The sequence below is a fragment of the Aotus nancymaae genome, unplaced genomic scaffold (genome assembly GCF_030222135.1).
Source record: "Aotus nancymaae isolate 86718 unplaced genomic scaffold, 86718_ANA_hifiasm-v0.15.2.pri h1tg000033l, whole genome shotgun sequence".
NCBI lineage: Eukaryota > Metazoa > Chordata > Mammalia > Primates > Aotidae > Aotus > Aotus nancymaae.
The window spans coordinates 12,945,176-12,972,698 of record NW_026988447.1 but is presented as its reverse complement, the minus strand read 5'-3'; the positions used below and the strand labels follow the sequence as shown (position 1 = coordinate 12,972,698).

Sequence of the window (27,523 nt, the reverse complement as noted above, 5' to 3'; positions counted from 1 at the left end):
AGCACTATACACTGGGGTCTGTTGGGGGGGAGTAGGGGGGACAGTGCGGGGGTGGGGAGTTGGGGAGGGATAGCATGGGGAGAAATGCCAGATATAGGTGAAGGAGAGGAAGGCAGCAAACCACACTGCCACGTGTGCACCTATGCAACAACCTTTCATGTTTTTCACATGTACCCCAAAACCTAAAATGCAATAATAAAAAAAAAAAGAATAGCAAGCAGTGCTTTCCATTTTCATCTCCTAGATCAATAATGTAAGTCCCTTTATCAAGAATGTCAACATAAAATAAAAATATTTAATGTCGTGGTAGTACGAGCTATTTAGGCAATAATAAACAAATAGAACCAGCTTGAAAACTGAAAAAAAAAAAAAAAAAAAGATGGTATCCACTAAAACTATGCCTTAAAAGTTACTTTTTCTAAAAAAAAAAAACAGTTCATCTTCACAAGGGCAATTTTCATGTATTAAATTGTGCATAGTGTTTTAAAGAGCTATATTTCTCTACATAAACCATATAAAAAAGATTAATAGTCCTCATTATTTATTTTCCCCAAGTTTTATGCCTTTCTGAAGAGGCAAGCTGTCTTCTGCTGAGAATCCCTTCCTGTGCCACTCATCCCCTGAAAAGAATCCCTTTACCATGACCTTGTCTTCCACTGCCACACAACAGGTCTGATTTTATCCACCATTGGATTACTATATACATATCCCCATTTTCTATGACCGAACTTGCCCTCTCTTCATTTATGTCATTTTCTATCAGCAATGAAAAATCTGAACAGAGATGTGAGTCTGATCTCATTTATTTGTTACTCAAAAAATCTTATTTCTGACTGGATTCAGACTTAGAAGAAGAAGCTCGCAGAGACGAAAATCTGCGTCTCTTCGCAATTTGTTCCTGGCGTTTCTCTTTAGCCTCCTTCATTCTCTTGGCCAAAAGTTTAGCATATTCTGCAGCCTCTTCCTTGTTTTTCTTAGTACGCTGCTTCTTCAGAGCAATACGCCGCCGTTTGTGCTGCAGGACACGTGGAGTAACAAGGTGCTGAATCTTGGGTGCTTTGGTCCTAGGTTTCTTATCTTCTTTGTTTAAGGGCTTTCTTACAACATACTGGCGGACATCATCTTCTTTTTTTTTTTTTTGAGACGGAATTTCGCTCTTGTTACCCAGGCTGGAGTGCAATGGCGCGATCTCGGCTCACCGCAACCTCTGCCTCCTGGGTTCAGGCAATTCTCCTGCCTCAGCCTCCTGAGTAGCTGGGATTACAGGCACGTGCCACCATGCCCAGCTAATTTTTTGTATTTTTAGTAGAGACGGGGTTTCACCATGTTGACCGGGATGGTCTCGATCTCTTGACCTCGTGATCCACCCGCCTCGGCCTCCCAAAGTGCTGGGATTACAGGCTTGAGCCACCGCGCCCAGCCGGACATCATCTTCTTTAGAGAGATTGAAAAGTTTGCGGATTCTGTTAGCTCTTTTGGGCCCCAGGCGAAGAGGCATGGTGGTATCAGTTAGTCCAGGAATATCCTTCTCTCCTTTTTTTACAATAACCAAGTTGAGAACGCTCAGATTAGCATCCACGATGCAACCACGAACTGATTTTCTCTTTCTTTCTCCAGTTCTCCTTGGTCTATAACAGGAATGCCCCTTGCTCAGTAGCAGGCAGACACGGCCATGGGTCAAGACACCCTGCTTCATGGGGAAACCTTGTTTGTCGTTCCCACCACTGATTCGGACCACATAACCCTTCCATTCTTCTCCCAGAGCATCAGCAGCAACTTCTGTCGCCATACGCTTCTCATAAAAAAGTACGAAGTTTGCGTTCATCATCCACTTCAATGAGTTTCTGGCACCCAGTGGCTGGGAAGGAGATGTTCAGCTTCAACTTGAAGTAGCTATCAAATTTATTTTCTTGAAATAGATATAGAGTTTTGCTATGTTGCCCAGGCCGGCCTCAAACTCCTGGCCTCAAGCACTTCCCCAACACAGGCCTCTCAAAGTGCTAAGATTATAGGCATAAGCTATAATCTCAGCTATATATAGGCTGAGATTATAGGCATGAGTCTGGCTTAATATTCTAATTATAATAATATGTTAACAATTATTTTAATAATAAGTTTCCTTTTATATGTGAAAGAACTTTTTAGGAAAGATTTGTGTTTTTCAGCTTTCTTAAAAGTGGTTTACAAATAAGTTTTAACTGATGTCCCTTTTTGTTAGTAAATTTCATACAATAAATGAAATTATTCAAAATCATTCAATGACCTTATAATTAGCTCCATGCTCAAAGTAGTAGGTATTAATAAATGTTTGTTGAAGGACACTGCTGATGATACTGCTCCTCTTTACTCGAATTAAAGAGAAATTCAAAGCATCTTCTTTTTATCTCCACCCCAGTTCAACCTCCAAATAAGAAGAAGGAGCTCACAAGATCATCAATTTTTTAAAAAATGAGGAAGACACAAGTCAGCCATAATACTAGGAAGTTAATATTTTTCTCTTTCACTGAGTTATTTATTTCTCGGGAAATCAGACCTAAAAGATTAAGTATGCCCCTTTCTTAGGAAATACCCTAAACTTTGGGGGGCCAGAGAAGCACCCAGGGTAATGAAATCCATGGAATAGGCAAGCATAACCAGGGATGAACTGTGGAGAGTGCCAGAGAATAGGCTACTCAAACTATCCTAATCTTTAAGCCAAAAAGGCCAAGATATCCTCAAGGCTCGCAAGGCTCCTGTTTAGCTGTCCAAGGTAGGAAGATGACTGAATTTCCGATGGAAATCCTGGATGTTAATTAGGACGATGGCTTTCCTTGAGTATCTATTGAGGTCATATCTCTAGCCATTTAACATGACTAGCCATAGGAATTTTTAAAAGAAAGAACTAACTTTTATTTTATTGGAGACAGGGTCTTGCTCTGTCACCTAGGCTGGGTGCAGTGGTGCAATCATGGCTCCTCACTGTAGCCTCGAACTCCCAGGCTCAATGGATCCTCCCATGTCAGCCTCCCAAGTAGCTGGGACTACAGGTGCACCCCACCACACCTGGCTAATTTTTGTAATTTTTTGTAGAGACGGGGTTTTGGCGTGTTGCCCAGGCTCATCTCAAACTTCTCAGCTCAAGCAATCCATTGACCTCAGCCTCCTGAAGTGCTGGGATTACAGACATGAGCCACTATACCCAGCCTGACATTTCTTTTTCTCACACTCTCTTAGCTCTACAGTTTAATAAAACTCAAGTAAAATTACACATAATGATGAACTTTCCTGGGAGTTTACCATGTGTCAGGCAGTTCTCTGTGCCCTGGATAATATGCATCCTCTCATTTAATCTCCACAATAACCTTACCAGGTGAATCCCATTATCATCCCTATTTTATAGATGACAAAACTGAGGCTTCCAAAGGTTTAGGAACTTACCTGAGGTCAAGCTGTGAGCTGAAATTTAAACTCAGGTCTGTCTAACTCTGCAGTGCAAGCTTTTATCCACAAGATTACTCTTCTGTTCAAATGAAGGACACCTGGAAATAATGACAGCAAGCAAACCTCTTCCATCCTCTCTACTAAAGAGCTTTCACACACTTCATCATGGACTATCTGAGATCTGCATGTTTATGGGAAAGTGGTAAAGCCTGAAATGAAGTTATCAGTCTGGGCTTTTTAAAAGGAAATTCAAAACAGAATTATTGAGAGAGGAAGACACAGTGTCTAACTGCACAGACATGGTAGGGTTAGTATGCCCCAAAACCGTCCAGTAAAAAGTGAGAGCAGCAAGATGATTTAAGCAATAATCAAGATGAAGATATTTTTGTCTGTTCAATAGAATATTCTATCTTGATTGATTCAACCATTTCTTCTCATATGAAAGATATTAGTTAATGGCTTCTATCAATTACAGTGTATAATATTAAGAAATGAGCAAAAATAAATTCCACATGTCATTTCTTACACTTCAGCAGCTACATTTTTTCACAACTTTTTGACACTAACAGATGAGAAAGAAGGCCACTTTTGCTCAAGAAATAAAGCAGAGTACTGAGCCCATCATCAAGAGATATCAGACATTGAAAAAGATAGCACCACAGGTTTCCAGAACTCTGAGTAGGAAAGACCAGGGAAAAAAAGATGGGCCAACAGGTAGCAGATATCAACTTCCACAGGGCATTGAGGAAGGAAGTGAGCAAAAAAGACCCTCACATACTCAGTTTTTAGATATTACAAACTATGAGAGAGGAATATTATATGCTAAGAGAAGAAGCAAATGTAGAGGTAGAGGTAAAAGATAAAGGAGAAATTGAGTGATCGAAAATCAGTGTCAGAGAAGATGGGAGAGAGGATGGTTGGATGGATGGATAGATGAATGGCAGAATATGGATGGGTGAGTTTGATTTGGACAAAGAAGAATCACCTAGTTCCTAGGGATTGGTTAGTGCATTTACAAAAACATCTGATGGTGGCAGGCAAAAACACAAGCAAGTTTTTAACTGTTAGTCCCTACTGAGTAGGAAGCGTAATTACCTGTAAAGAGTAAAGGCAGCAGGCTATGATGCTTAAAGCGAATGAGGTTGTGGGAAAGGTGCTTAGGTGAATACAACAAAATTACTCAACAGAGTTGAGGGCCTAGCTGATACTATAATACCATACTTAAATTCTACTCTAAGTAGACTCTATTATCACTTGGAATTACTATAGTCTGAGTGTTTCAGGGAGTGGGTAGGGAGGGGAGAGATATAGTTGGAGAGACCTACTGTTGGTGATACGTGTACAAGTATGGAAGAGGAAGGGTTAGTTTGCTGCATAGAGAATTACAACAGAACAGAGAAGGAACTAAAGCAAGGAGGGAGGTGATATACAAGAAGAGAAAAGAAGGAGCAAGGGGTCTAGTAAAATCTAGATTAAAAAATAAATGCAAACCAAATCAAAGGCTGAGAAAGCTGAAAGGCTGGCAGGCTGTGATCAGAGACTGAGTTGAGACAAAAGAGGTGGAGTTGTTCTAAGTGATTCCAGATTACAGGAGATGGTTGTAGGACAGGGTTCCTGGAGAGGAAGTGATAGTAAGGACCTCAAACCTGGGTCAACTGAAGAAATGTGAGACCAGATTGCCTGGATGGCAGGAGATACAATGGGGACAGCAATGACTAAAACAGGCTGTCAATGTCCTCACTGAACATGGGGACTGGCCAGGTGGTCCACAGGAAACAGGAACAAGAGGGGAGAGAAACAGGCAGATCCAAATAGCGTGTGCCTTAATGCCTGGGACTGTGGCACACAAGGCTGAATGTCTCAGAAGCCATGCTGAGGAGCTCAGAAAATGGAGTAAGATGCCAACCATCTCTCTGGGTTGTGGTCCTTGGGACTCAGAACAAGCACACAGCATCATCATCACAGAGCCCTGCCCCCCAACATTATATGAGTGGCAAGATCCTCGTCCTAGCCAGCATCCATAGCTATTGACTCTTCTCTCATTTTCCTCACTGTCACTTTCACAGCTTTCAGTATCACCTCCACGTGAGTAACTTCCAAGTTTACGTCTCCAACCTTACACTCTCTCCTGTACAGTAGTTCTGAAGCTCTAAATAGCCTTCAAGATATACTTTCCTAGACTACTGGCCGTTAATTCACACTCAAATCAAACACTCAAGAAAGCCAGCATCTTTCCCCCAAAACTCTTGCCTCCAGCTTTTCCTATTCTTCCCCCTAATCCGGACGGAAAACATGGTGTCATTTTTTAATCATTCCACACTTTCTCACTCACATCTATACAAGTTGTACCAATTATTCCTTTGTGATGCTTCCAAGGCCATCCTTCCTCTTACGCTTCACTACCATCCCCCTAATTCAGGCCCACGTAGCTGGCTATGTGTTATTACAAGAGATTCAGGATTCTCTACCTGGTTTCCCTCCTGGCTTCTTTCTACTCTTTCTACTAATTTAAGATGAATCTTTCTGAAACATTACTTTTCACATGTGAATCTCTAGTCATAAACCTCCCATATCTCTCACATATTTCCATAATAATAAAAGCCAAACTCTTGCAAAAACACTGTAAGTCCTTCATAGGAGGCATCTTCCATGTCTCCAAAACCACCTCCTATTACTTCACTATAGGAACCAGACACACCATGATTATTTCAATTCCTCCTATCCCCATAGATTCAATAGATTTTCAATAATTCACATTTCTGATTATATTTACCTTATCTACTTTCACTACAAAGCATAGATTTTAATTAAATGAAGATTTTAATTCATTAAGATTCAAATAACTTGGCATTTGTAAAAATGATACAGCAAAATTTCCCTAATGGGCTATGAAAGTATAAATTACTTCCACAGTTGCTCACTTTTAATTTATAATTTAAAAGGTGAGGGAACCATTAACAGATGTCTGGAGTTTAGTTGTTAATGAAATTAATTTAGTAAGGTTTCAATCCTCAGAGAAGGGAAATCTTGCTGAGCACAACTTTCTGAAGTCCATCCCAAGTGCTTCCCGTTTGAAGATGATCATACCTAGAAATGCATTACACATTTCTACATACACACAAAATGTGCAGCTACAGTGGAATGCATCCATGACAGGTTGTAAATAAAAATGTATATAACAGAGAATCCCCTGATCTACTGGATAAAGAAAACTTTCCCACCTATAAAGCCCTACGTACCACTTCCTACCACGAAACATCAGTTATCTCCAATCCTTAAATTTATGTGGTGTTAAACAGAATTATAACATGCTATTGATAAGGAACTAGGGTTAGAGAAGTTAATCAAGATAATAAATAGCAGAGTCGAGGGAGAGAGATTCAAGATGGCTGATGATTAGCAGCTCGGGCACGTACCTCCCAGTGAAAGCGCAAAGAACGAGAGGACGCCACACTTTCAGACGAATATTAGTTGCTCACGGACCAGGAGATTCCCAGTGGAAGAGCTCCACGGGTCGCCAGGGCGACTCTTGTGGCCGGCGTGGCGGTTTTGCTGGTGCCTTAGCATGCCAGTTCTTGGTGCAGAGTCCGGAGATTCCCAGGCAGAAAAGCACCATCAATCTTAACACTGCTGTTTTGGCTGGCTCAGTGGATTGCTCAGATTTCGGCGCAGGGAATCAACAAGTTGGACGTCAGAGACCCAGTTAGAAAGTCGGTAATTTTAAGACGGACAAATATATAATGAAGGGAAGAAACCAGCATAAAAAGGTAGAGAATACTCAAAATCAGAATGCCTCTCCCTCTACAGGGGATTGCAATTCCTCATCAGTAACGGAACAAGGCTTAATAGATTACACGTGTGTTCCAATAACAGAAGCAGGTTTCAAAACGTGGGTGATAAGAAACTTCTGTGAATTAAAAGAACTTGTTCTAACCCAATGCAAAGAAATTAAGAACCTTGAAAAAAGGTTTGACGAAATGTTAACGAGAATGGACAATTTAGAGAAGAATATAAGTGAATTGATGGAGCTGAAAAACACAACACGAGAACATCGCGAAGCGTGCACAAGTTTAAACAGTCGAATTGATCAAGCAGAAGGAAGGATATCAGAAGTCGAGGACCAGCTCAGTGAAATGAAACAAGAAGACAAGAATGCAGAAAAAAGGATGAAAAGGAATGAGCAAAGTCTCCAGGAAATATGGGACTATGTGAAAAGACCTAATTTGCGTTTGATAGGTGTACCTGAATGTGATGAAGAGAATGAATCCAAGTTGGAAAATACTCTTCAGGATATCATTCAGGAAATTTTTCCCAACCTGGCAAGGCAGGGTAATATTCAACTCCAGGTAATACAGAGAACACCACAAAGATATTCTTCAAGAAGACCAACCCCAAGGCACATAATCGCCAGATTTATTAGGGTTGAAATGAAGGAGAAAATACTAAGGGCAGCCAGAGAGAAAGGTCAGGTTACCCATAAAGGGAAACCTATCAGACTTACAGCAGATCTCTCAGCAGAAACCCTACAAGCCAGAAAAGAGTGGGGACCAATATTTAACATCCTTAAAGAAAAGAACTTTCAACCCAGAATTTCCTATCCAGCCAAACTAAGCTTTATGAGCGAAGGAAAAATTAAATCTTTTGCGAACAAACAAGTACTTAGAGAGTTCACCACCACCAGGCCTGCTTTACAAGAGCTTCTGAAAGAAGCACTATACATATAAAGGAACAACCAATATCAGCCTTTCCAAAAATATATCAAAAAGCAAAGAACTTTAACACAATAAAAAATTTATATCAACTAATGGGCAAAACAGCCAGCTAGCATCAAACGCCGGTATTAAACTTATATATATTTTAATTGGATAGAAAGCCAAAGCCCATCAGTATGCTGCATCCAGGCCCATCTTACATGCAACAATACACAAGGACTCAGAGAGAGGGAGGACGATTTGCCAATCAAACAGAGAGTAAAAATAAACTAATAAACAAAAAGCAGGAGATTCAATTCTTGCCTCTGATAAGGTAGACTTTGAAGCAACAAAGATCAAAAGAGGCGAGGAATGACATTGCATAGTGGTGGGGGGATCAATGCAACAAGAAGAGCTAACGATTCTATAGATCAGCGAGATAGAAAGTTGGCAAGGATGTTCAGAACTTGAACTCGGACCCGGAACAGGTAAGCTTGATGGACGTTTGTGGAACTCTCCACTTCAAATACACAGAGCATACGTTACCACCTCACACCTGTTCCGGGGGTGACTGTATGGTTGGAAGTAAATCACTCCTCAGTAATCACATAGCATTTCATAGGTTTGAATTAAATATTGGTTGGCTGTTTATTTGTTATCTTCTTCCCTTATTCCTTCCTGACTACATCATTAAGTATAATTATCAGTATAAAAGAGGTTTTCAATACCCATTGCTAGATTGCATTCTAGCCTGGGCAAGAAAGCGATACTCCCATTCTCTCTCCCTCTTTCTTTTCCTTCTCCCTCCTCCCCATTCTCTCTCTCTCTTCCTTTTTCCTTCTTCCTATTCTCTCTCTCTCTTTCTAAAAATAAAAAAAATTAAAAAAATAAATAAATAAATAAATAGCAGAGTCAGAATTGGAGCCAAAGTTTTCTGACTCCAAGTCCAATGCCCTCTCATTCCATACTGTCTCAATAAAAAATTCCAAAGAATAATAACTGAGAAACTGAATAAAAGACCCCAAGGCACTCAATAGAATGAAAAAAAAAATAGAAGGGAAATTAGTTCAATTTGAAAAGTGTTAGATTAGCGGTGCCAAAATCAGGTAAAGACACATAACAGGAAGAGAAAGTGCTAACCGGAAGCTTATAAGGGAGGTTGACCCTGGAGATTTTTTTAAAATGAACTTCTGGGAATACACAGGAAGAGAGACTAGAAAGGCAAGGAGTGAGGGGAAAACAGAGGCTTTGGAAATGCCTCTACCACGTTGAGTGTGGGGTGGCACAACAGAAACAAGGAAAAAGAGGAATGAGCAAGAGAGAGGCAGAAAGAGAATGTAAGGAGACAATGGGCAGTGAAAAAGATGCATGCAAGAAAGAGGAAGCGGGCAACAGTCCAAAATGATTCAGAGAGCACGAGGGAGGTTATGACTAAGAAAAGCCTATTGGATTTGAAACAAGCAGACACACGCCTCTTGAGAGGCAGAATTTAGTACAGTGATGGGAGAAAGTCAGAACACATGGAGTAGGGGTGATCAGCAAGTGGGAGCCAGGCACATGTCATTCATTCACAAGGACTGACAGAGAAGGGAAGGAGATGGAGAACATAGCACGGTAAGCCCTGCTAGCAAGCACCTTGCCCGTTTCACTCATTGCTGTCCCCAGCACCAAGAACAGTTCCTGGCATGTAAATACTCAATAATTGTTGGTTGGTTGGATGTTGTTGAATTCAATCAATGTTATTTATTTCAATGAATGTTGTTGTTTGGATAAATAAATGAATTAATGAATGAATATAGTACTTGTATTTGAGGGATTATGAAAGACTACTCTTCATGTTATTACATGTAATTCAGGTCTCAATGCTGGAGTTATACTGTACAAACTAAGATCTGGTTAAAAGATAAAAGCTGTGAATGCAGCTCACATCATCAGACATAGTGTAGGGTGGAGGATGGACATCTTGTCTAGAGGTTGAAGTTAATCTTTTTGACAGTTATCTGAGTGAAAATGGAATCCTTCAGACCAAACATGAGAACTGGAGGAAAATCTCTGAGTGTCTGCAGAGTAGAATTCCCTCTCTGCCTTGACCAAGAAGGCAGCAAGAGATTGAAAGGAACTCCTGAGAGGTGGATTGTTAAGAAGAGGCTCTCCACCTGAGACAGGCAGGAACTGAGTTATTAAGAAGTCCAGACAAGTGCCTTACAATGCTGTAAAAACCTTTTGCAGCTAGAGGTTACCTATCTCAGTTTGCTAACCGGAAGCTTATAAGGGAGGTTGACTCTGGAGATATTTTTAAAATGAACTTCTGGGAATACACAGGAAGAGAGAATAGAAAGGCAAAGAGTGAGGGGAAAACAGAGGCTTTGGAAATGCCTCTACCACGTTGAGTGTGGGGTGGCACAACAGAAACAAGGAAAAAGAGGAATGAGCAAGAGAGAGGCAGAGTTTGCTAAGGGTTCTTGTCCTCTGTGTTAATTCTTTCAGTTCTGCCTCACACTTAAAGTCTTTTGAAAGGTTTAGTCTGGGCATGAGAACATAAGCATTCAGCCAGCACTCAGAGGGGGAGGGTGGCCTGCACCATGGTGGCAGCAGGAGCAGCAATTAGAGTGGAAAGATCCCAAGCACTGGGGATGTGGAGTAACCACTAAGACAACTCGAAGTTCAAGGGATTGTTGTTGTTGTTATCAGATGACATGGTGTCCTTTTACAGGAAATCTAGGAAAGATTTTGTTTTTCCTGATTTTCATTTGTTTTTGTTTGGTTTTAACAAAGGCAACTTGAGCAGATATAAGAGGTAAAGGAGGAAAACTTGTAGATAGCAACAGAAAGAAATTACAGTTACAAGGAATGTATGTGATGTCATTAAGCAAAGCCCTGGAATGAAGGAGGGGTCATGAGTTTCAAAGGCAAGATGAGGAGTTAGTTTTTGCAAAGTGGCATAAAGAAAGATTGAGAGAACAGAAAGAAAGAAGATGCTTCTGAGAAGCTCATCTGGAAATTAGGGAGTAAGTCAGCTGCGGGGCTTATGGAACACAGAAAGTTCATGAAGCTGCGTTGGAGAGGCCACCAGAGAGCCCACTGACTAAGAGGCTTTTGCAAATCTTGAGAGGCTACATCGCTGGAATTTCCAGAAACTCTAGTCAGCACAATTGAATGCTGTCTGCAGCAATACTTGGCAACCTGGAAAGGTTTGTTGCAATTGTTGGAGGTGCAGTCCTATGTGTTAGCCAAGCTCAGCTCACCATAATGGATCTACCACATATGGAGTCGTAACAATGGGATAAACTCACACCTCATAGAAGAATCTTCTCACAGTGTTAGAAACAACTCTAAAGGCAGGCTCTAATCAGAAGAGTCATAATTAATCCACCCTGCTTATTTTCCTTCCAATGGAGCCAAGTTGTATTGTTCATACCAAGATCTTCAGGGTGTTCCAGGTAAAAGGAGTCTTGGAAGTCATCCAGTCCAACCTCTCACCTATTATGGCTTTCATTTTTAGAAATCCACGGAAGAAACTATCAGTGAGCACTGGCGTACCCGGGCTCCTCTACATTTCTCAGCCTCCCCTGTAGTACATGTGAGGCTGCATGGCTGAGCTCTGGCTGATGCCACACTGGTGGAAGTTGTGTAAGTCACTCCCAGGCCTGACTTTCTCAGACGAAGGAGAAACAGCCAAGCTGCATCACACCAGAGTCTGCTTGAGTGAGAAATATACTTTGACAATGTTAGTCACTACTATTTGTGGATTTGTCTGTTTCATCAGCAAGCATTCATTCATATCAAGCCACTTTTTTAATCTAGCAACTCAGAGTTGTCAATCACTCTAGAGAAAGGGATGGAGATTATTACCACCCATATAGCCAAAAGATTTAAATGGTGGAAGCAGTCACGAAACCCACTGTTACTTTGCAGTAGCACCTCACTTACCTATAAGTTATTATGTCAGACACAATTTGCAAAGCTAAAGCCTCACCTCCCTGAGAACAAGAAAGTAAGCAGCAAACGCCTTAAAACAACCCAGGCTGAGAGCAAAGTAAAGCTTTTGAGCTTCTTTCCCTGGTAAGCTCTTCAGGCTGGATTTCTTTACTCAGGTTATTTCAGAGTAAATAAATCAATCTTGGAAATTTGATTATCTCCCATCAAATAGGAAATTGGCCAGGCACGGTGGCCTATGCCTATAATCTCAGCACTTTGGGAGGCTGAGGTAGGTTGAGCCCAGGAGTTCGAGACCAGCTTGGGCAGCACAGCGAGACCTCATCCCTACAAATTATTTAAAAATTAGCCAGTCATTTTGGGGTGTGCCTGTGCTCACAGCTACTTGGGAGACTGAGGTGGGAGAATCACGTTACCCTGGGAGGTCCAGGCTTCAGTGAGCCAGGATTGTGCCACTGTACTCCATCATGGGCCACAAACCAAGATCCTCCCTCAAATAAAAAAATAAAAAAGAAACAAATAGGAAATTGAAAGCACAAAAAAGAATGGCCTGAAAAGGGGCAAAACATGCCATTCTGATAGCGACGGAGAGATCGGGAAAACTATAAAAGGCAACACGCCCAAATCAAAAAGCAGGATACAGTGCCCCATTTTATAAAGATAATTGAGCCCCACTGCCCCTCAGAGTCCTGAAAGCATCATGGAAGGCACTCAGCTCACAACTGATACTAATAAAGATGACTTCATTCTTCATCCAACCTTTGTAAGCTTCGAAGGAAGGTAGGGAAATGTGGAAGAAGTCTCTGGAAATGGTAACTCAAAACTGTCAGTGTTTAAAGACATACACTTGGTCATTTGAAAAACCCACTTATGAGAACTACCTTATTCCCTAGGTTGCCTCGTAAAGCTGCTTAAAAAATATGAGACACTGCTGGGCGTGATGGCTCATGTCTGTAATCCCAGAACTTTGGGAGGCCGAGGTGGGTGGATCACCTGAGGTAAGGAGTTTGAGACCAGCCTGGCAAACATAGTGAAATACCATCTCTACTTAAAAAATACAAAAATTAGCCAGGTGTGGTGCCAGGCAGGAGAATCGCTTGAGCCTGGGAGATGGAGATTACAGTGAGCCAAGATTGCACCACTGCACTCCCGCCTGGATGACAGAGTGAGACCCTGTCTATATATATATGATATATGAGACATTGTCAATTGGAAGAAGTCTGATTTAGAGTGGGTGGCTCCTCCTGAACCTGTTTAGGTACACACATCCAGCATGAAAGAAATCAGGCTTCCATAAGATAAATCAAGATCTAAAAGTCAAGTTGAAAGGATGTTAGAGATCATGCAGCCAAGACCCTGGCAAAAAAAGTTAGGTGACTAAAGGGCATACATTCATCTCACTATAGAGAGGGAACTACAGCCAATGCCGTATTTGAGAGCCCGAATATTATCCACATCACAATTTCCTAGGCCTACTCACAACCCTCTACATCCCTTCCCAAGACTTCAGGTTGGCCCACAGGCTTGATGCACTCACCTGCAGAAAGCAGTGTCCAACTGGAGCATGCTCTGCAAGGGTGGCATTGTACACCTGCCTCCAGAAGATGGGCTCGTTGTCATTCACATCATCCACGGTGATGCTCACCAAGCTGGTGGCAGAGAGCGAGGGCTCTCCGAGGTCCTGGGCCACCACTCTCAGCTCCACCGCCTCCTGGACCTCTCGGTCTAGAGTCCGGAGGGTGCTGATGGCACCGCTTTCAGGATCAATGGTGAAAGATGGTCCACACTCTGCGGTGGGCAAAGCCTCTGGATTGCAGGGAGCCGAGAGTTGGACTAGCGTGTAGCGCAGCCTGGCGTGATCAGTGCCTGCCTCGTCAGCATCGGAGGCGCTGACCCACAGGACTACAGTGCCAGGGGCCGCGGCCTCGGACACTGAGGCCTTGTAGTGCTGTTGGCTGAAGAGAGGTGGTTGGTCGTTGAGGTCGGCGACCCGGAGTAGCAGCGTCTCCTCGGTGCTCAGCGGCGGGGACCCCGCATCGGTGGCCACCAGTCGTAACTCGTACAGATCGCGACTCTCTCTGTCCAGGGGCCCCTCGACGCAAAGGAAAAATACCCCTGGGGGGCCGCCGGGCCGCAACGCGAAGGCTCCCTCTCCGCCTTCCAAGGACAGAGAGATGCTCGCGTCTCCAAGACCCACACCAAGCTCCCCCGCGGCCTCGTCTTCCTCCTCCCAGTCACCGTCCGCATCGGACACCGAGAAGCGAGCCACGTAGTCGCCGGGTCGGGCGCCTTCAGAGACGCGGGCGACGCCTTCCTCTGTGAGGAAGAGCACGTGAATGGCTGGCCGGTTGTCATTCACGTCCAGCACGGCGATGGACACGCGCACCGTGGCAACCTCAGGCTCGGCGCCTCCATCGCGGGCCTCCACCACCAGCTGGTGCCAGGCCTGCGCCTCGCGGTCCAGAGGTCTCCGCACTCGCACCACGCCGCTCAGCTCCTCCACGGCGAAGTAGGCCGCGTCGCCCAGGGCCCCGCCGCCGCTCCCCGCCGCGAGCGCTTGCCGGGCGCGGGCGCTGTAGCGCACGAAGCCATTGGGCCCCAGGTCGCGGTCGGTGGCGCGCACGCGGCAGACCTCCGCGCCCGGCGGGGAGTCCTCGCGCACCGCGGCGCGGTACTCTTCCTGCTCAAAGACCGGCGGGTTGTCGTTCTCGTCCAGCACGCGCAGCTCCACGCGCAGACTGCCTGTGCGCCGCGGGCGGCCGCCGTCCCATGCGTCGATCTGCAGCCGGTGCACCGCCGCCTCCTCTCGGTCCAGGCGCCTCAGCAGCACCAGGTCTAGTGGCTCCAGGGGCGACGGGGAGCCTGGCAAAAGCGGTGACGGTAGTGGCCCCGGAGCCCCGTAGCGCAACTCGAAGAACGGGCCTGCAGGGTCCTCGGGCTGGTCGGACGGTAGCACCAGGGTGTATCCCTGAGTGCTGAACAGCCCGGCGTCGGGATCCTGGGCACCTGGCAGGCGGAAGGCGGTCCCCGGCGGGCTGAGCTCTGAGACGTCGAGCTGCAGGGAGTCGAAGGGAAAGCGGGGCGAGTGGTCATTCACGTCGTTGACGCGGATCTCCACCTGCACCACGGCGCCCAGCAGCGTGGCGGCCACGAAGCTGTAGCGGTCCCGCCGCTCGCGGTCCAGGCGCCGCGCAGTGCGGATAATGCCGGTGTCCGGATGCACGTGGAAGTCGTCCAGCAGCGGGGAGTCATCCGAGTCCTCCGACAGAAAGAAGCCGCCCCCCTCCTGCTGCGCGGCCGGCAGTCCCGCGCGGATGTCGCCGACCAGCGTGTCCGGGGGAAGCCCCTCATCCACGGAAAGGGTGAGGTTGAACAACTGGGCAGACGAGCCCGAGGCCGCCCACAGCCACACGTGCACCAAGAGCCCGAGCAGGGAGCACTGAGTCCAGGCGCCGCTGCTGCCTGGCCGTCCGCAGGGTGTCTCTCTCCTCCCCGGGAGCAGAAGGGGCTTTCCGACGGGAGCCCCCAGCTGCTGACGCCCTTCGCCCATCTTCCGCCCACAAGGGCTCATTTCTCCGCCAGCTCCTGGGAAGGCTCTCGGGTAACTGCCAGCTTGTGGCAGGATCGCAGAAAAATCCAGGAGCCTCTTCAGTGTCTGAGCCAAAGAAGAAAAGACTTTGTTTGGCAAACAAACCGAGGGACCCAGGAGTTCCCGAGGTTACATCTGCAACTGGTGAAAGCGTCCTCCTCTGCCTGCAGCTCACGCAGACAGGGAAGCTCTAGCTGCCTCTGCCGAGGCAGCCACCTCTTCATCCCCTGGATTTCTTTAAAAGAGTCTCATCTCTTTTTCTCTCTCCTTGTATGCCTTTTACATCTGTTCCTTGTTCTACTCGGCTGGTTGTTCCCCCCTAGTAAAGTCAGGTGCATTATTTCTTTTGCCAGAAAGGAGGAGATTATTTGAAGGGCGCACACACAAGGAGAGGATGGGGATCGGGCCGGAGGAGGGGGTGGAGAAGGGCGGGGAGGCCGGGAGTCAGGGCGCGGGGTGGAGGGAGGGAGGGAGCGAGGGAAGGAGGGCTGCGGTAGTGTCTGCTGCTCCGGGGGCGGGGCGGTCGCTCCCCTTGGCGTCTCCCCGCGCCGGGGACCGCGCGACTCCGGCTCCGACCCAGCCTCCGCCGCCTCCCTTCCCCTCCCCGCCGTATGACGCGGCGCACACAAGGGCAAACTCCAACCTGTGAGCCGCGGCTCTGCAGCAGGGCGGAAGAAGAGCAAATGCAAAAGCCGTGGGAGACTTGCACCGCGGGGCGGGTGGGGGACGCTCAAGCGGGGCGTCTGCACGGGCTTGGCGTGCCCAGTAGTGATGAGTGATGAGAGCGGCCTCTCTGCGGCCTCGCCTTCCATCCCCCTAGACCGTCCCTTCGCAGGCCTGACGCTTGGCTTGGGCTGAGCCGAGAAGGTGGGGGTTATCATCACTTTGGGGTGCCAAACTTGTGTTCTCCATTTGGCGAGAGGGACTCCGTCCGCAGCGGAAGGACAGATGGAGTCAAAGGCCGTTGCACAGCTGGGGCCAGGATGGCTGCGAAGGGGAGAAGGCGGAACTTGGAAAAACCTTCCAGAAAACCCGAGAAATCTGTGGCACACATGGTGCAAACCACACTTTATTGTGCCGCGCTACTACTCAGCGACGTGTGAGCCTCTTGTCACTACCCTCTGCCACCAAGAATGAGGACAATATATCCGCCTTTAGAACCCTTTATCTAAATTCAGCGCCATCATAACACTTCCAGGGTGTTTGACGATGCTGATTTACCAGCAGAAAGCCCCCGTGGCTGACACCCCCTCAATCCCTCAGCGCTCCACCAACGCCCCTAAGCAAGGAAGTTTGCAAGCGAGACCACTCTACGGATACCACTTTCAAAACTAGCTTCTGTCTGAGCCGAACGCAAATGCCAATAAATAGCCATAGTCGCAGATTTCTATTCAATTATCCCTAATAATCGATAGAAACTGATAAATGTCCTCTAATAAAGTATGCCTGAGAAAAGACTCTCTGGGCTCTTAAGAATGGCTGGCCATATTTAGCAAATGGTTTCTGCAATTTTGCATTTGGGCCAGAGGGAAGAATTAATTTCCTAGATACTGTTTCTCTCCTTTAGGGAGGACCAAAAGCCCTGCATAGTGGTTTCTTGCAGCAACAATAAAATGCCTTTTTGATGTGCAATGGAGTTATATATAATTGCTAATCCACAGCCACACTACCTCTGACCAAATAACAATAAAATAATTGACTTTGTAGCAGATATGTTGCCATAAATGGAGACATTATTAAAATAAATTCAGCTTTCATTCCCCAATGAACTCTCTTTAACCATTAAAGCGATTTGTTATGAGTCTTTAGAGTCTTTTTATCTTCAATTACTGCATTCTCACCCTAACTAGTCCCTTCCCTCCACTCTTGCCCTTCTGTAAGTCATTCTTTTTTTGTTTTTGCTGTTGTTATTGTTGCTGTTTCTGAAGGGATCTCATTCTGTCACCCAGGCTGGAGTGCAGTGGCACAATCGCCACCCACTGCAACCTCTGTCTCCTGGACTCAAGTGATTCTATCACCTCAGCTTCCAGAGTAGCTGGTACTATAGGTCCCCACCACTACACCTGGTAAATTTTTACTTTATTTTATTTACTATTTTTTGTAGAGATGAGTTCTCACTATATTGTCCAGACTGGTCTCAAACTCCTGAGGCCAAACGATCCTCCAGTCTAGGCCTCCCGAGTACTGAGATTACAGGCCTGAGCCACCAAAACCAGCCTATAAGTAATTCTTGAATGAGCATCTGGATTAATGTTTTTAAAGCTGTCTCAAATCATATTACCTCCTGCTTAGAACCTGAAATGATTCCATTGTACTTAGCTTATAATTCAGACTCCTTCAATCAAGCTTCTTTTAATAATGCAGGTCCTATCCATGTTTTTGATCTTGCCTCACACCACCACTCTGGCCTCAGCCATCTGCCTTCTTTCTGACCTTGTACCTTTGAATTGTTTGAATTTTCCCTGCATAGGAGTTCTTTTTTCTGCTTTGGAAAGATCTATCTCTTTCTCATTCAGGTCTCAAGTCCAATGCCTTCTGTTAGGAAAGATCTTCCCTGATCATCCTACCTCAGATCTCCTAAATCCTATTATGTCCTTTCAGTATATTTTATTCACAGCACCTCTCAGCATCTGAAACCAGTTTGCTTTTTTTCACTTGTTTATTAGATTATTACAACCTTAAAACCCTCATTCTGCTTTATCTCAGCACCTAGAACAGTACCTAGCATGTAGTGGGTCTCTATTTACCAAATATGTGTTGCACAGACAGTTGGTTGAAACTTTGGGTAGGTGAATGGATTTGTCTGTTAAAGTAGAAGTTTGAAGCCATAACCAAGAAGGAATTGGCCATGAGAATCTTCACTGTGATGAATTCTATCTTTGCAATCTTACTCATCTAAATCATTTCATAGGGCTTCTTGAACTTATTTTTCAGCTTCTTCAACTTACTTTGTAAACCATTATATTAGTCTGTTCTCACATTGCTAAAAAGACTCTGAGACTGGGTAATTTATAAAGAAAAAAAGGCTTAATTGGCTCATCATTCTGCAGGCTGTACAGGAACCATGATGGGATCAGCTTCTGGGGAGGCCTCAGGAAACTTATAATCCTGGAAGAAATTGAAGAAGAAGCAGGCAGGAGGAAGAAAATGAGCAGGAAGGTGCTATACACTTTTAAACGAACACATTTCATGAGAACTCACTCACTATCATCAGGACAGCTTAGGGAGATGGTGCTAAACCATTCATAAGAAACTGCCTCAGGAGCCAGTGGCCTCCCAGCAGGTCCCACCTCTAACAAACACTGAGGGTTACCATTCAACATGAGATCTGGGCGGGGAAACAGATCCAACCCATATCAACCATCTTGTTAACAAACATTTACTTGAATCTAAAAATAAAGAAAAAGAAGCATCTTTTTCTGCATCTTTCACTGACACATTCTTTGTAAACAGTGGTTTAGTTTAGAAACAGCGGAAAGCAAATGGAAAATCAAGAACTTCAGGCTTTTATTTTCCCATTAGTTCTAAAGCTTTATATTTCAAGCACGTGCAATTCAAGGTCTCCTGTCCATTGCACAATTACCCTTGTTTGAAGGTCCTGAATGTCCTTAATTATAGAATTAAGAATTCAATTTTGTGAAGTAAGAGAAATAAGAGCATTTCTCAGATATGTGAAAAATAATTTTAGATAATTCAGAAGCCGGTAGCCTGCAAGAAATAGGTCAAGGTCTGATCCTTGTAAGGGAAGCATCATGGTGTAAATGGCCAGAGTTTTAGCTTTAAAGTTGGAAATCTCTTATTCTGCTCTATAATTGTGAGAAGGTTACTTAAATCTTAAGCCTTAGAGTTTCCTCCTTTCCAAATTGGGGATGATACAGCTAATTTACAGGGATGTCATGAGCCTTAAATGAGACAATATATGTGGATTGGCATATAGAATGCATTTGGTAAATAGTATTTTCTTGCCCTCTTTTGTTTGTGTGATGAAATGTTTTAGGAGTGAATTATTTTGGAATTCTCAGTAATATCAAACTCTGACTTCTTATTTCCCCAGCATGTGTGAAGAAGGAGGATATAAAATTCCCACTATCTGGCGGGATGCAGTGGCTCATACCTGTACTCCCAGCACTTTGGGAGACAAAGGCAGGAGGATTGCTTGAGCCCAGGAAGTCAAAACCAGCCTGGGCAATGTGGCAAGACCTATGTCTACAAAAAAAAAAAAAAAAAAAAAATTAGCCAGGCACGCTAATGCATATCTGTAGTCTCATGTACTCAGGAGGCTGAGCTGCCAAGATGGCTTAAACCCAAGGTGTTTAGCTGTGTTCATGCCACTGCACTCCAGCTTGCATGACAGAGCAAGAGCCCATCTCAAAAAAATATGCCCAGTATTATAAACATAAACTATTATTGGACAAAAAGGCTCAAGGTAGTTCTTCACTTTGTGTTACGCAGTTTAAGTAATGCAGGAAGTCCATCTTCAAAAACATTTTCCCCCAAACTGTAGATAGCCCTCAGCTTTGTAATAGTTAAACAACGTAGTTACTAAGTGCTCGAATCAGTGTTCAAAGCACCTCAAGTCAACCTTTTAGGAAAGGAGTTATAATTATTATCCCCATCTTACAGATGAGGAAACTGAGGTTCAGGAGCATTGCAAGTCATGTGACCAAAGCCACACAGGTAGTAGAATTGGAACCTGAACCCAGTTTTGTTCCAGTGTCCATGGTCTTCATTGGTCATTTATTGACTTCATGATTTTCTTTAATCAGATTGTCTTCTGAATCATTAATGAAGTCGGCACAGTGATATAATGACTTTTGGGAAGACCTGGGAGAACTACAGAAGGAGGAACTTGTGAGCATGTTAGTGGGAGTGGTGGAGAGGCACAAGAAGATAGTCACAAGTCAGTACTTGAAAATGCAATAAAAAGAAACCAACTCTGCATTTAAAAAATGGTACTTAAAGGTTTGGGAGGCTGAGTTGGGCAGATCACCTGAGGTCAGGAGTTCAAGGCCAGCCAGACCAACCTGGAGAAACCCCATCTCTACTAAAAATACAAAATTAGCTGGGTGTGGTGGCTCATACCTGTGATCCCAGCTACTCGGGAAGCTGAGGCACAAGAATTGCTTGAACCCAGGAGGCAGAGGTTGCAGTGAGCCAAGATCACGCCATTGCACTCCAGCCTGGGCAACAAGAGCGAAACTCCATCTCAAAAAAAAAAAAAAGATACTTCAAAGCCAGTAAGGAGAATCATGTGACATGGAGGGTTTCTTCCCAACTTCTCACCCAGGGGGATGACCCTCTGAGGGTTAAAAAGGGTACATGACACCAGGGAGCCTCCATGTGAAGCTCCCTTGCCTCACATGCCATCTTTCTGAAAATGTTTCAACCAAAGAGTGTTTGGAGCTTGTGATGGTTAAAGGTGATGTGTCACGTTGGCCAAGAATACGGTGCCCACATTGTTTGGTGAAACACTGGCCTAGATGCTGCTGGGAAGGTCATTTCATGTTGGGAAGAACCCTAACTAATATAGAACTTTGTGGAATTGGAGATAATTTAGTATTTAATATTACAGCTGGTATTTAGAATCTACATATATTTTGTGTTCTTAAAGTTTTTAAAATCAGAATCTTGGACATAATAGGGATCTTAATAAGTAATTAAGTACATCTTTCTATCTTAGAATCTAAGCCGCCAAAAAGAGATGATAGTCTTTTCCTTTTTTTAAATGTTGAGAACCAATTCCACAGATGCCTCTATGATATTCTTAACTCCACAGAATATGATTACATTTTACAGATTATGAATTTCTGATTTGAATATCAACATATAGTTATTTACTTTGATTTTTTGGGAAGATGAAGAAAAACTGGTCAATAATTTTTTATACCAACATTTCATCACATAGTTGAAAGGAACTATAACAAGGCTTACCATTAAGCAAGTTTATCATACTATATTGAATCACAGTTTCAGATCTAGTGGAAGCTGGAATGTAAGAATCACACACACCAAAGTCGTCCCTGCTTTTGAAGATTGTGGTATAGGTAGGTCTCAGATAGAACCCCTGGCTAAGGTAATTCCTGCCTAGTTTCCTCTTCTCTCTCCTAACTTGCTTATTATCCTTCTCAATACTTGGTAAAGCAGACCAGCTTTTCCCCATTCCCTCCAACAGACTCAGGATGGCCTACAAAGGCCAATCAAACCTGCTTAACCACATAGTCCCTACAATTTGGCTTTTCTAATTCTGTCTTTGGCACACACCCCATTTTGCCTTTCCTAAAAGCTTTTCTTTAGATGAAATAATCCCAGCTCCTCACTTCCCCAACCCTTTAATCATTTTGTTTCTGTTCTCTGAACTCTTTCCAATTTTCCTATATATTGTATCAGATGCAGAAACCAAAACCACACACCATTTTCTAACAGGGTCTATGCATTGCCAAACCTGGGGAGGCTGACTTACTTCTTCAATCAGAAATCAAAGCCAAGTCAAAAGGTTAACAAGTGGATGTTGGAACAGGTGTAACACCCCTATTCCAATAAAGCAACACTTTCTGAATTGGTAATTATTCAGTGTGGAAAGATAATCTACTCGTTTTCACACAAAAGAATTTTTAGAATATTCATGTATTTGTATAAGACAGCATGATAGATAAAGCTGGTGAAGAAAAAAGATAAATAGCATTGGATCCTGACCATATTTTTCTATGTACTATTGTTCTTTGTGAGAAGTTAAGGAAGCTGATCTGTTTCCTGGGACAAAATAAAGTTCACCGAAATATATATACATAATATGTATTATAATAATTCACGCAAGAGAAAGCAAAGGAAATACCCAGGACCCTGCCAATCCCACAAATATTCAGTGAGAAAAACACCTGGATTCTCCCCAAGCCACAGCTGTTTAGTTGGAAAATGCCTGGTTCCCATTGAATCAAGGCAGTCAGGGAAAAGAGCCACATCCGGCCCAGTGTGTCTACTGCGTACAACGCACACACATGAATCCTATTTGATCAAGACACAGTTATTTTGGAAATAAATAGATCCTGCTGGATCCAAGCACGGTTCATGACTAGCACATGCAGATGGGGTGTACTGAATGCAGATATTATCTATGAGAAACTCCAATACACAGATATTTGGTAAGAAAACTTATGCCACAGGTTTGGGGGCTCTGTTACTATCTCGGTTATTTCTTTCCTGGGACATATGTGGGTTTGGCAATGCTGCTCCTTGATTAAGGTTGCTTGGATCACCAGGATCTGAGTGTGTTAACCCAGATTCTTTAGGTCGAGCAGTGAGTATATGTAAAAAGAAACGCAAAATTGAGTAAGTCAATCTTGTTTTCCTTTAGTATACAAATCAACAGTATAGTAGCATAATCACAATAGGAATGTTGCAGGACTTCCTGAACATATGTGAATTAGGAAAAAACCTTTTATCATCACAATGTACACTTTCCATGTATTCCCATCTTTCCTTTATTGGTATAAACTTCTTTTGTGTCAAATGGACACAATTTCACTACATTTTCCAAATAACTCTTTCAGCAATCCATTATTTTAAAAATACCACTATTGGCCCTGAAATTAACCTGAAAATTAGGCAGACATTTCCAATGAATTAAATAATCATTATACTTATGATTTATCTACTTTAAAGCATACTGAAGTTTCTTATAGTTAATATAATTTATGAGGAGTGAATCCATGCTTAATCCCTTTAAAGATGTTTTTAGTTTGTTATCCAAAATAAACCTGAGGAGAGAACCTGTGCTTTGAGAAATCACAGACTTCACGTCTGAGGGTTCTAGAATCCTGAGGGCTTGGGAGAGTTTCTTCTACCCCATTACTTGCTCCAGAAATCAGAAGAGTTTACAGTGGCAACAGCTTAAGAATTCAGGTTCTCCTCAGCTTTCCTCTGTTGACTGCAAATACCTTATTTCCCATAATTCTTTGTATCTCAGTGAAAAAATAAAGGAGACAAAGAAAAATAGAGGAATGGTATTACAGAAACTTCCAGCCTCAAAGGACAAATTCAATTAATAAACAGTAATCTCTCAGGAAAGCAAACATGAATCCCCTGGTCAACAGTGTCCATTCTGACCACTGCACATTGAGTGTTTTAGCCATCAAACTGACCTCCAGGGTATCTGCAGTCACATGACTGCATGTGCAGGAGCCTCTCTTCAAACACAGCTTCTTGTGTTTGCAAATGTATATCTCTATATTTTTTTCTCTGACTTCATGGACTTTTATTCCCAACTCTGTACTTTTTTTTTTTTAATAAATGTAGCTTCCACATTTTTGCTGTGTGCTTTATCTTGAAAATCCTTTTTGAAGGCCTCCAGCCTCTCTTCTCATGCATTTTTATCCCCAGTCTGCCCTGCTTCACCTGTGGGCTTTATTCACTGTTCTTCCTTCTGTTAAGCCCTGGTCTCTTATCCAGGCATAATGAGAAAGCTTAAAAATAGCCATAAAAAAATGTAGTTTAGAAGAGATGCTTTAAAGCTCAAATGATAAAGCCCTTCAGGGGGCACAGATGAATGTTAAATGCTGGGAAGCAAACACCAGTAATCAGAGCTGCAATCGTTCATTTTTGAGCAAGTGCATTGTGTGGCCCAACAGGAGAAAGGCAGAGCTGTAAAAGGCTGCAAAGTGGCCACGGCTGCCAATCCTTGAACTTTGCGGGTGCCCAGAGTGAATGATTTCAGGAACTCACCTCTCCTTCTGCAAGAATGTCACCAGCAGAAAAGCCATATTCACAAATCAAGGGAACATGAAGGATTATTCTAGACCTAATCTCCACTGTCATAGTCCCCTGTGTTAGGCAGAATAATGCCTCCTCCCCGACACCCGCAAAGATGTCTGTGTCATTGAACCTGTAAATATATTACTTTATTGACAAAACAGACTTTGCAGATGGGATTAAGTTAAGGAATTTGAGATGGAGAGATTGTCTAGGTGGACCCATTGTAATCCCAGGGGTCCCTAGAAGGGAAAAGGGGAGGCAGGAAAGTCACAGTCGGAGTAGGAGATGGGACAAGACGTTGGAGTGAAGGAGTCATGAACTAAAGAACTCAGGCAGTCTCTCAAAGCTGGCAAAGGAAAGGAATTGGATTCTCCCCAGAGCATCCAGAAGGAACGCAGTTCTGGCAACACCTTGATTTTGGCCCAGTGAGCCCCGTGTGGGACTTCTAATCTACAGAACTGTAAGATAATACATTTGTGTTGTTTTAAACCACAAGATTTGTGATAATTTGTTACAGCAGCCACAGGAAACTAATACACCCCTTGGCAGTGCCGAGGCCAGTTTTTCCCCTTCCCTGAATTCTCTGAAATAAATACTCACATTTCCAGTGCCATTGTTCCCTCTCAAACATTTATGTTCTCATTGAAAAGAAGACTGAAATTATCACAGCATCGGTTTTTGCCTCCAGCCAACAAGATCTCAAGGGATCAGTTACTGCTGGAAATGTGGGCAGAGTCCTTTCAGAGAAAGTGTCTCTCAACAATATCAAGAGGAAGTTTTTCCTTGATTTAAATGCATCATTTGAAGTTTTGTCTTTGTAAAAATGTTTTTAGGAAAAAACCTGTTCACAAAATAACCTTCTTGTTTAAAAGGCTAATGATTCCCTATGTAATTAATATACAATCAAGATTGTTAAAACTTTAACTAGATGTGATTTGGGAGTAATATTGAGTTAGCCATAATTTATCAGGGGGAGAGAATAGAGTCTTTGGGAAAAAAAGAGTCAAGGACACAAAGCTTCTTTTTAAATCAAAGGGCTTGACCCAACAACCAGAAAATGGGGTTCTGGTTATACTGTGGAGAGAAATAAATCCTGACTGGAAACAAATCTAAGTGCTATATAATGGGCCATGAAATCTATTCAATGGGAGTCACTGGCTCCAGAGGTGGGAACCTGCTAGTGTGTACACAAAGAATCTGTTTCTTTTCATCTCCTCATACTCAAATGGAAATGTGATGGTTTCCAAACTTTTCTGACTCACCGTAAGTGATATATTTTACATCACAGGCTACATACACACCTATACAATGTAATTGAAACAATAGTTTCATGACATCTTACTTAGCCTTCCAATGTGAGCTATATTCTGATATTTTCTAATTCTTATTGCCATTTTTCATTAGTGTTCATTCATTCACTTATTTTTCATTTTTAAAGTGCTAGTCAGGATCAACTAAGTGGTAATGACTAGGAGTTTGAAAACATAGCTTCAGTAGTACTATTTATCACTAAAATAGGTATTTTCTTTCAGTGTTAGTAGTAACAATTATTCATTATTCCCTAGAAACTTCAAAAGGAATGATAGCTTGAAACTGATTATCTTTGAAGTCTTTCTAATTCTATAATTATATAGTTTTTCATCAAAAGAAATATTATTTTATTTTATCTGAAGTTTTTTAATAAAATAAAGCAATGACTAATAACTTGGAACTTTCTTTCCAAAAAGTTTGTTTAATTAAAAAAAACGGTTTTTCTAAGATAATTCTGATTCTGTTTTGCTCTTCAATGATTAATGCTAAACCCCAAACATGTCTTTCTAATCAAAATCAGGAATTATTGAAATTTTTGCCATACCTTTTTTTTTTTTTGTCACATTGGCATTAGTGTTTCTGAATTTTGATTTCAGGAGTTGGGGAACTAGAATCACTCATAAGGGATAAAGCATTTTGAGTCACTTCCAGAGAGTGTTTTGATTTATGCTCTACCCAATATCGCCTTGAAATTCACCTCCTCTTCTCATCACTAACGTTGCTGAAAGCAGGTGAAGTGTCCTAAGACTCGCAGAGAAACTGCTCACTCTCACTTTGTTTTTAACAATTATGCTGCACAACACACTTCTCAGATTCTTGCCTGTAAAATAAAAATGACACTAAACTCTCAGAGCTGAAGAATAGCTAATAAACTGTTCTAACCCTTCAGAGATGCAGAACAATAGCACTCACTCATCAGTTTGCTGAGAGGTGACAGATTCCAATTTCCTATTTTCCAGAAACTCTCTCCTCATTACCAAGCAAAACTGGACCAGTTAACTTGCCCAAGATCTATAGCTTGCTGCAGTGATCTCATCAGTCTGTGTCCCTGATGGGAACTCAAGCAGGTGGTGTGGAAAGCAGCAAGCTGACATATGGAGACATATTGCCTAAATAGACTGATCTACCAGGCCAACTAATTTTCCTTCTGAGAAGAGCAATTATTTTAAATTGCCGTATATCAAAATGACTTTGTTCTTGCCACTAAAATATAATGTCCATAAACTATAATGTAAATGAGTACCTCCTGCTACTTTGATTCTTTAAAATTAAAGATTAAGAAAAATGAGAAGAAGCAGAGCCCACATTGCTTCATTTAGAATTAAGACAGGATCACAATTCAAGGCTTTACAACATTAAGCTGGGGTGTGTAACTCACACTATTTTAGAAGCCTTTTGACAATATCATAAAACTACTCCATAACTTTGTTTTTAAATCATATTAATTCTGTTGAAAAGTTTTCTTTTGTGTGAAAGAACATGGTCTCCTATAGGAAGTGATAGATACCAAAAGAAGGACGCTGGAAAGTAGATGTTGGATACAATAGAGATTTAAAAAAAACTCACCTGCCCAACCTGTCTAGGACCAGAACTTAGGTTGGTTCAATCAAATACTCCTTATGAAAGAAATGCATTCAGAATTCCAAATAAGGGTTTTGAAGGAAAATTTTAATATCTATATTTAGATTTAGCAGCCGTAAAGGGAAATAGGGTGTTGATTTATGTAACTGAGAGAAATTATGAGCAGCTGGAACATTAAGGGCACATTGTCAGAGGGAGTTTTCATTGCCAATTTGGACTGAAGCTCCAGAACCATCCAGAGCCATGA

General features: G+C 43.0%; 1 protein-coding gene and 1 pseudogene across 1 annotated transcript in view; both read right to left on the bottom strand.

Moving 5' to 3' along the window:
* Positions 1-15,888, bottom strand: part of DCHS2 (dachsous cadherin-related 2) — a 270,255-nt gene extending 254,367 nt beyond the window's left edge. The window contains exon 1 of the mRNA XM_021666706.2: positions 13,585-15,888. Coding sequence (XP_021522381.2) covers positions 13,585-15,618 — 2,034 coding nt within the window. The 5' untranslated portion in view covers positions 15,619-15,888. The remainder of the gene's footprint in view (positions 1-13,584) is intronic.
* Positions 523-6,071, bottom strand: LOC135277810 (small ribosomal subunit protein eS6-like; annotated as a pseudogene).
* Positions 15,889-27,523: the final 11,635 nt, after the last annotated feature.